A 10,575-nucleotide genomic window follows, 5' to 3' on the forward strand; every position below is an offset into this window, starting at 1 on the left:
CGCATGATGTCGGGGCAAAGCCTGGTGGTGGGGGGCAGGATGCCATGGCAAAGCCTGGTGGTGGTGGGCAGGATAGAGGGGCAAAGCCTGGTGGTGGGGGGCAGCATAGAAGGGCAAAGGCTGGTGGTGGGGGACAGGATAGAGGGGCAAAGCCTGGTGGTGGGGGGCAGGATAGAGGGGCAAAGCCTGGTGGTGGGGGGCAGGATAGAGGGGCAAAGCCTGGTGGTGGGTGGCAGGATAGAGGGGCAAAGCCTGGTGGTGGGGGGCAGGATAGAAGGGCAAAGTCTGATGGTGGGGGGCATGATAGAGATGCAAAGCCTCGTGGTGGGGGGCATGATAGAGGGGCAAAGCCTGGCGGTGGGGGACATGATGCCGGGGCAAATCCCAGTGGTGGGGTGCAGGATGCAGTGGCAATTCCTGGGGGTAATATGCATGGTGCCCGGGCAAAGCCTGCAGGTGGAATGCAGGGTGCTGAGTATTTTACCACAACATTCCCTTGAAATTAGAAGGAGAAAATCATTCTCATACAAACACAACTTATTACGAAACTGTCTAGTTTCAAAACATTAGCTAATAAGTTATATTACAGTAGGACAAGGACACCTGTCAAAGTGATCCGTGTCAATTTAATTCACCTGACTGGAGGTCAACTGGAGTTGTGGTCATGGTTGTTGTAATGTTGTCCACTTTGACGGGGTTAGTGATTAGGGGTGCTGTTACAGACTGAAAGCAACAAGGACATCATATTTAACGTAATATTTGCGACATTGCAAATCTTTTTTACCAACAACAACAACAAAAATGCTTTGTATGAGTGGACTTTCATAAAGATAAACACTTGTAATCATTGCTCACCTCACTGCTCCCTGAAGCTGGTGTCCCTTCATCCACGTCCTTCAGCTTTACCAGCTCCTCGACCACATGGTGAACCATGTGCCTCGTTAGCATGGTGGCCCTGGCAGATGTTGCAAACTTTAGTACCAGCTCTGTGCCAGTATAGTGGTGAAGATAAGTATGGATGTTTGTCACCATCTCAAGGATCTGGTACCAGCCAATGTGCCAGTTGGCCTTGCCCCTTTTCTTTGTGACTTTGACCCCACACAGTGACAGCTGGTGGATTATGTCGTTTATGAGGGGCCAGTAATGAAGGTTGATGTCTTCCTCTATGTGGCCTTCGAAGACTACATAAACTATCATACCAATGATGTTCCTCAGGAGCTCCGAGGAGATTACCAGCTGGTCAGGGCACTTTGGACGAACCTCGCTCGCCTTGGGCTCTGATATCCAGCTGCGGATAGAGCTTAATGGAATGTAGTCAGCAGGAGCTTCAAACAGCCTCTGGACTTTGGTGCTCACAGCTTCAATGATGGTGCTGATCAAGGTGGAACTTTGAGTGAAAAGAGCTCTCCTAAGGTCCTCAGGGCTGCTTAGGCACTGGATCTTACGGTTGAGTGAGTGGACCATCCTGACACCAGTGGAACGGGAGTAGTAGACTTGAGCGACAGGAGGAGCCTTCAGAACTCTAGAGAGGTTCTCCACTACTGCCAGCACTATGGTGACACTCATGTCGCTCAGGGCCATGGAGGACCGGTCACAGGGGCTTTCCATCTGGCAGGACCAGAGGGCCTGGAGCAGCCTGGACACGATGTCCACCACCACCTTAGAGGGACAGCACAGCTCGGAGTACGGCTGGAAGGCCAGGCTCTGGGAAATGCTCTTTAGAGCTCTTACAACTTCATCGCAAACCTCAGGGTTTCTAAAATATACAAGCCAGATAGAGACAAGAGGAAACACTTTTATGCAGATTGAAACGCATCCTCTGTAAGGAATGTGCTACATACAGTAAATGAAGTGTGATTGATATCGGCCCCTGCACTCGTCATTTCATTTAGCATCAGTGTATGGATAGAATAATACATAAACCAAACACCTGTAACATAAAGAGTGAATGTGACTCACAGGTAGGAGAGATCAGCAGTAAAGTCAAGTGAGTTAATGGCCTGACTAAGGTCGGTGGCCAACTCAGTAAAAGCCTCATGTTCAACGTCCCTCATTCTGAGTTGAGTGTTCACCTCCCAGGTCTGTCACAGGAAACAGGGGGTGCCATTAATGCCCATAGCAGTGAGGGGAAAATATTGATATCAATGTACCATGAGCCAATGCTAAATAAGGACATTGTTTATTAGAAAGGATAACTCACTAACTGTATATTATCTCCACTTAACTTATACTGTAGACATCTTTCTAATCTCTTACCAGGTGACTTATGTCATTCCCTTCCTCTGCTTCCTTTCTGAACCTTAAAATCAAATACAGAGCAACTGAACATTCCTGCCTTTTTTATCCTTCCTCTACTTTCACATTGATTTCCCATTGAGCCTATGACAGTGATTCAGTGGCGTAGCCATGACATTTGTTGATGGGTGGGCCTGCAGACATTTGGGTGGGCCAGAAACTTCCTGCTATTGTACACATTTTGCCATGAGGCTGAGAGAAAATGTTGCATTTTTAAAACTAACCGAAGCTACAATATAGATATGTTGACTGATAAAGGCACTGAATTATGAGCTGTCTTGTTTTCTAAATGAACAAATGAAATAGGTAGTGGCATGGTGCCACTATATATGCCTCAATGCAGCCATATTTGTGGCTTATTGGGAGTGTGGCTTTCAGTTAGTTATTTTTGGCAACCCTTCCCGTGAGAGTGAATGTCATTCCAGATCATGTGTTCTCTTATATTTCATCAAATTTGTGCACTGATTGCTATGAACTCTATCTGATGGTGTTTGTATGTTTAGGTAAAAAAGAAAAAACATGGCATTGAGGTCCTATAAAATTAGAGGGGCTCTGTCATATACCCTCAAAGTTACAGAATGGGAGGAAAATAAATGAGAAATGGAGTGAACTGCAGTACAGCAGCCTGGCCTTAAATACTAGACGGAGTCCATTTTAATATGTGATACTCAAATGAGTATGATATGTATTTTACCTTTATTTAACTAGGCAAGTCAGTTAAGAACAAATTCTTATTTTCAATGACGGCCAAGGAACAGTGGGTTAACTGCCTGTTCAGGGATAGAACGACAGATTTGTACCTTGTCAGCTCGGGGATATGAACTTGCAACCTTTCGGTTACTAGTCCAACACTCTAACAACTAGGCTACCCTGACGCCCCAATGATGATATGTTACGTTGTACATAACAAATAAGGGTTTTTAAGCCAAAAACAAAATGAGGGAGGTTGGTTGGGGAAGACCCAAAGGCTGCGTGTTTGAATCACAACATGGACAACTTCATCATTTTAGCTAATTAGCAACTTTGCAACTACTTAGCATGTAATATACCCCTTCCCCTATCCATAACCCCTAACCCCTAGTCTAGCTAACGTTAGTCGCCTAGCTAACGTTAGCCACATAGCTGACGTTAGCTGTTCCATCCTCTGTGTAGCCTGCTGCTAGAATGGACGGAGAGGTATCCCTCGAGTCGCAACAAAATGTAATATAACGTTGTGGATAAAGTTCAGAATGATACAATTCTACACCACCTGCCCTGAATGACGGGTCGCCACTGTAGCTAACAAACATACTGTGCAGATAATCTTCAAATTCATTGTTTTACACAATATTTTATCATAACACTGGCTGACCACTGGCTTACCAACTCCCTTACCAAAATGGCTGACTTTTTATACTGTCATATGAAGGTTCATTCTAGTATTCTGATTCCTAATTATATGGTACATAGTACAAGTAGCTGTACTCACCGCTCCAGGGACTTGTTCTTAACAAGCCAGTTGCTCATGTCCTCCACGGTGGTGTGGTGAGGGACATGACTCTGGAGGCCTTGACTCTGGAGCACCAAAAACTGCTTCATCAGCTTCTTCTGCAAGACAAATCATGTTGTCAAAAAGACAACCTTGAGTTTGCTTTAGCCGGTCTGAATTGACAGGTGGGCGGGGTTTGTACTAGGGATGTGCCAGCAGCATACCACCATGCATCCCACTGCTGGCTTCAATCTGAAACTAAGCAGGGTTGGTCCTGGATGGGAGACCAGATGCTGCTGGAAGTGGTGTTGGAGGGCCAGTAGAAGGGACTCTTTCCAATTCCCCAGTGTAGTGATTGGGGACATTACCCTGTGTAGGGTGCCGGCTTTCACATGGGGCGTTAAACAGGTGTCCTGACTGGTCAATAAAGATCTCTTGGCACTTATTGTAAGAGTAGGGGTATGAACTCCAATGTCATGACTAAATTCCAAATCTGGCCCTCATACCATCATGGCCACCTAATTATCCCCAGCTTCCAATTGGCAGATTCATCCCCTTCCTCTCCCCTGTAACTATTCCCCAGGTCATTGCTGTAATTGAGAATGTGTTCTCAGTCAACTTACCTGGTAAAATACATGTGCATCTTTCCTTTTCAAGGTAATTTGATATGTAGTGTCTTGATACAGGAATCAGTAAGTTTTCATTTTAAGCCGTTTGTTTAGGAGAACAAATCGATGCACTGACATTAGTTGAAAAAACACATACATTTTCCTTTTGAAATAAAAATGTGCTGTTGTTGATGGAGCTCATGAGCTGGACCTCACTGAGCTGGATCTGTCTGAGCTGACTTCTCTCTCTCTCTCTCTGTGTGTGTGTGTGTGTGTGTGTGTGTGTGTGTGTGTGTAAAATATAGTCGTTGCATAAGTATTCACCCCCTTGTTTAGGCAAGACTAAATTAGTTCTGGAGTAAAATGTGTCTTAACAAATCACATAAATTACATGGACGGTGTGAAAAAATAGGGCAAGACCTTGGAACTAAAGTTCTATCTGACATTTTGGGTCAAAAATGAGTAATTCACATAGAGATTCCCTTTAGTTGGTCCTTTTCATGTGAGATATGTCCGATTTTTCTTGAACTCCATTTACATTGAAATAAAATTGTATAATCTGAACGTTTTGTCTGAGCAAACATCTGTTAACGTAGAGCTATTAGGTTCTGTCTGCAATCCAATTACACAATACTGAGTTGTCAGTAAAAAATAATTGTCTGTAAGGTGATATACAGGGCATTTGGAAAGTATTTAGACCCCTTGACTTTTTTCACATGTTGTTACGTTACAGCCTTGTTCTAAAATGGTTTAAATTACATCTTTTCCTCATCAATCTACACACGATACCCTATAATGACAAAGCAAAAACAGGTTTTCAGACAAGTTTGCAAATGTATTAAAGGTAAAAAACAGTAATACCTTGTTTACATAAGTATTCAGACCCTTTGTTTTGAGACTCAAAATTGAGCTCAGGTGCATCCTGTTTCCATTGATCATCCTTGAGATGAGTCCATCTGTTATAAATTCAAATTATTGTAAATTATTTGGAAAGGTACATACCTGTCTATATAAGGTCCCACAGTTGACAGTTCATGTCAGAGCAAAAACCAAGCCGGGAGGTGGAAGGAATTGTCCGTAGAGCTTTGAGACAGGATTGTGTTGAGCATTGAAGGTCCCCAAGAAGACAGTGGCCTCCATCATTCTTAAATGGAAGAAGTTTGGAACTACCAAGACTATTTCTAGAGCTGGCCACCCAGCCAAACTGAGCAATCGGGGGAGAAGGGCCTTGGTCAGGGAGGTGACCAAGAACCCGATGGTCAATATGAAGGAACTCCAGAGTTCCTCTGTGGAGATGGGACAACCTTCCAGAAGGACAACCATCTCTGCAGCACTCCACCAATCAGGCCTTTATGGTAGTGGCTAGATGGAAGCCACTCCTCAGTAAAAGGCACATGACAGCCCGCTTGGATTTTTACAAAAGCTTTCTCTGATCATGAGAAACAAGATTCTCTGGTCTGATGAAACCAAGAAAGAACTCTTCGGCCTGAATGCCAAGCGTCACATCTGGAGGAAACTTGTCACCATTCCTGATGCATGGTGGTGAAAGCATCATGCTGTGGGGATGTTTTTCAGGGTCAGGGGCTGGGAGACTAGGATTGAGGGAAAGATGAATGGAGCAAAGTACAGAGTGATCCTTGATGAAAATCTGCTCCAGAGCGCTCAGGACCTCAGACTGGGGCAAAGGTTCACCTTCCAACAGGACAACCACCCTAAGCACACAGCCAAGATAACGCAGGAGTGGCTTTGGGACAAGTCTCTGAATGTTCTTGAGTGGCCCAGCCAGAGCCCGGACTTGAACCTGACCGAACATCTTTAGAGAGACCTGAAAATAGCTGTGCAGCGACGCTCCCATCCAACCTGACAGAGCTTGAGAGGATCTGCAGAGAAGAATGGGAGAAACTCCCCAGATACAAGTGTGCCAAGCTTGTAGCGTAAAATCCAAGAAGACTCAAGGCTGTAATCTCCGCCAAAGGTGCTTCAACAAAGTACCGAGTAAAGCGTCTGAATACTTACGTAAATGTGATATTTCTGTTTTATATTTTTATATATTTGCAAAAATGTCTAAATGTTGTTAATTTGTCGTTTTGGGGTATTGTGTGTAGATTGAAGAGGGGAATTTTTTTTACATCCATTTTTGAATAAGGCTGTAACAAAATGTGGAATAGGTCAACGGGTCTGAATACTATCCAAATGCACTGTATTTATTTAGTCATGTAGAGGAAGACATCAATAAACAATTCTGAGATCTTGATACTTGAATAATACCCATTATCTCAAAACCTTACATTTTGCATTTACTTAGATTTTTTTTCACAACTTTTTCAGAAGAATGGCCATAACGTAGCCACCCCCCACCTTAAAAAAACAGATTTACAAATGGCTTAGGATTTTGATTCTCAGCACTTTAGGTACCTTTAAGGTGAGGACCTTACTGGGTTATGAAAGAAGAATGAACTACAAAACAGTTCTGAGATCTGCGATGTGAACACTTTGAGGCTCATATCTCAGAAACTTATAGTCCCAAGGTCTGAAGGGGATGACATGATTTTTTAATGACTACCCTTTCTTCTGTCCCCTGTACATACAGCATCTGTAAGGTCCCTCAGTCAAGTATAGAATTTCAAGCACAGATTCAACTACAAAGACAAGGGAGGTTTTCAAAAGCCTCGTAAAGAAGGCCAGTGCTTGGTAGATGGGTAGCAATAACATTTAGACATTGAATATTCCCGAGTGGCCAAGTTACAGTTTTAACTTAAATCTGTTTGAAAATCAATGGCAAGACTTGAAAATTGCTGTCTAGCCATGGTCCCTATCACCTCCTAGACAGACCGTTATGAATTAAAACAGTAATAATAATGGGCAAATATTGCACAGTCTAGGTGTGCAAAGCTCTTCCAATCAAAAATCAAATCAAATGTTATTTGTCACATGCGCCGAATACAACAGGTGTAGTAGACCTCTCAGTGAATTGCTTACTTACAAGGCCTTAACCAACAATGCAGTTTTATGAAAAAAAAGTGTTAAAAAAGTATTTACTAAAATTAACTGAAGAAAAATATCAAATAACTAAGGAGCAACAATAAAATAACAGTAGCAGGCTATATACAGGGGGTACCGGTACAGAGTCTATGTGCGGGGCTACAGAGTCAATGTGTGTTAGTTGAGGTAATTGAGGTAATATGTAAATGTAGGTAGAGGTCAAGTGACTATGCATAGATAATAAACGAGTAGCTGCAGTGAGAGTAGCGGCAGTGTAAAAATTGTGTGTGTGTGTGTGGGGGGGGGGGGGGGGGGGGGTGACAATGCAAATAGTCTGGTTAGCCACTTGATTTGCCGTTCAGTAGTCTTATGGTTTGTGGGTAGAAGCTGTTAAGTAGCCTACAGTACCAGCCACAAGTTTGGACACACCTACTCATTCCATTTTTTCCCTTTATTATTTACTATTTTCTGTAGAATGATAGTGAAGACATCAAAACTCATATGGAATCAGTGGTGAAAAGTACTTAAGTTCAAATACTTTAAGTCGTTTTTGGGGGAATCTGTACTTTACTATTTATATTTTTGACTACTTTTACTTCACTACATTCCTAGAGAAAATTATGTACGTTTTACTCCATCCATTTTCCCTGACACCCAAAAGTTCTAGTTACAATTGGAATGCCTACCAGTACAGGAAAAATGTCCAATTCACACACTTATCAAGATAATGTCCCTGGTCATTCCTACTGCCTCTGATCTGGTGGACTCACTGAACATAAATGCTTCCTTTCTAAATGATGTCTGAGTGTTGGAGTGTGCCCATGGCTGTTAAAAAAAAATGTAATAAAAAAGGAGTCTGGTTTGCCAAATATAAGCAATTTGATGTATAGCATTTACTTTCACTTTGTACTTTAACTCAAGTATGACAATTGAATGCTTTTTCCTCAACTGTACTTAAGTATATTTAAAATCTGATACTTTTAGACTTTTACTCAAGTAGTATTTTACTGGGTTACTTTCACTTTTACTTGAGTCATTTTATATTAAGGTATATTTTCCTTAATACTTTAATACTTTTTCCACCTCTTTATGGAATCATGTAGTAACCAAAAAGGTGTTAAACAAATCAAAACATATTTTATATTTGAGATTTTTTAAAGTAGCCACCCTTTTTGCCTTGATGACAGCTTGGCACACTCTTGGCATTCTCTCAACCAGCTTCCTGAGGTCACCTGGAATTAATTTCAATTAACAGGTGTGCCTTGTTAAAAGTGCACTTGTGGAATTTATTTTCTTCTTAATGTGTTTGAGCCAATCAGGTGACATTGTCTGTAATTTATTTAAAATTCAGGGCACACTTAACCCACATGGCTACCACAGCATTTTACAGCGATACCATCTGGTTTGCGCTTAGTGGGACTATCATTTGTTTTTTAACAGGACCATGACCCAAAACACACCTCCAGGCTGTGTAAGGGCAATTTGACCAAGGAGAGTGATGGAGTGCTGCATCAGATGATCTGGCCTTCACAATCACCCAACCTCAACCCAATTGAGTTGGTTTGGGATGAGTTGGACCGCAGAGTGAAGGAAAAGCAGCCAACAAGTGCTCAGCATATGTGGGAACTCTTTCAAGACTGTTGGAAAATCTGGTTGAGAGAATGCCAAGAGTGTGCACAGCTGTCATCAAGGCAAAGGGTCCCTACTTTGAAGAATCTCAAATAAAAAATATATTTTGATTTGTTTAATAATTGTTTGGTTACTAGATGATCCCATATGTGTTATTTCATAGTTTTGATGTCTTCACTGTTATTATACAATGTAGAAAATAGTAAAAATAAAGAAAAACTCTGGAATGAGTAGCTGTGTCCACACTTTTGAGTGGTACTGTATATACAGGCTATATATACAGTATATACTGTAGATATCTGAAACAGGATTAAATTTGAATGGAATGGATGGAGAGAGACTGCTTGTGTGTGCTCTGATTTATAGCAACGATATTAGAGTGATAGGCCGTTTTAAAACACTGCGGCTGCAATTAAAAAATATAGTGATCCCAGAAAGCCAGATTGAGATGTGTAAATTAGACATACATTTAGTCCTTATGTTACCCTAACCTTCTGGCCCACAGCCCTGTGTGCTATCAAAATTCCCATGTTGCTATTTAATGCTTACAGGATGATTAACAATTTATAAACCTCATATTGTCTGTCCAAGAAGTTAGGGTAAACGGTAGACATGTTATCTGTTATCCACTTAGTTTTAGTTAATATTTTGGGTATATGGGAGGGTCACTATATTTTAAAGTAGGGTTTTAGGTCAAATATATTTTGCTGAAGGGAGGGCCATCCATTTTCATTTCAGAATGGTTCGATTTTCTCCAAATCAAATCAAATCAAATCAAATTTTATTTGTCACATACACATGGTTAGCAGATGTTAATGCGAGTGTAGCGAAATGCTTGTGCTTCTAGTTCCGACAATGCAGTAATAACAAGTAATCTAACTAACAATTCCAAAACTACTGTCTTGTACACAGTGTAAGGGGATAAAGAATATGTACATAAGGATATATGAATGAGTGATGGTACAGAGCAGCATAGGCAAGATACAGTAGATGGTATCGGGTACAGTATGTACAAATGAGATGAGTATGTAAACAAAGTGGCATAGTATAGTATAAAGTGGCTAGTGATACATGTATTACATAAGGATACCGTCGATGATATAGAGTACAGTATATACGTATGCATATGAGATGAATAATGTAGGGTAAGTAACATTTATATAAGGTAGCATTGTTTAAAGTGGCTAGTGATATATTTACATCATTTCCCATCAATTCCCATTATTAAAGTGGCTGGAGTTGAGTCAGTGTCAGTGTGTTGGCAGCAGCCACTCAGTGTTAGTGGTGGCTGTTTAACAGTCTGATGGCCTTGAGATAGAAGCTGTTTTTCAGTCTCTCGGTCCATGTCTCTCGGTCCAGTCTCTCCATGTAAGTCTTATCATAAATAACGTTCACTCACTACAACATTCACATTTACTCCACTGTAACATACACTTTCGATATGGTGTAAGTGTTTTCTGAAATGAAAATGATTTAATTTTACCTGCTCATTGTAGTAGTTCTTGTCCCAGCACCGCTCTACAGTCTGCCGGTATTCAGCACTCGGACTGAACATCTTGAGAACAGAAAAACATACCAGGACTTTCTACAAGG

At 41.6% G+C, this 10,575-nt stretch overlaps 1 protein-coding gene across 1 annotated transcript; it reads right to left on the reverse strand.

Annotated features, from left to right (window-relative positions):
• Positions 1 to 296: 296 nt before the first annotated feature.
• Positions 297 to 1,700, reverse strand: LOC149974457 (uncharacterized). Its single transcript, XM_090213205.1, has 2 exons — positions 856 to 1,700; positions 297 to 723 (listed from the first exon to the last, which is right to left on the reverse strand). The coding sequence occupies exons 1-2, from the start codon at positions 1,606 to 1,608 to the stop codon at positions 622 to 624; spliced, it is 855 nt and encodes a 284-aa protein (XP_090069331.1). The 5' UTR covers positions 1,609 to 1,700; the 3' UTR covers positions 297 to 621.
• Positions 1,701 to 10,575: the final 8,875 nt, after the last annotated feature.

Source organism: Oncorhynchus mykiss, chromosome 20, assembly GCF_057628025.1.
Source record: "Oncorhynchus mykiss isolate SJ-2025 chromosome 20, ASM5762802v1, whole genome shotgun sequence".
NCBI lineage: Eukaryota > Metazoa > Chordata > Actinopteri > Salmoniformes > Salmonidae > Oncorhynchus > Oncorhynchus mykiss.

Coding starts and splice junctions, on each gene's coding strand:
- LOC149974457 (XM_090213205.1), bottom strand. CDS start 1,608: ATGGAAAGCCCCTGTGACCGGTCCTCCATGGCCCTGAGCGACATGAGT. Junction 724..855: donor CAGCTTCAGGGAGCAGTGAG/GTGAGCAATGAT, acceptor TGTTGCTTTCAG/TCTGTAACAGCACCCCTAAT.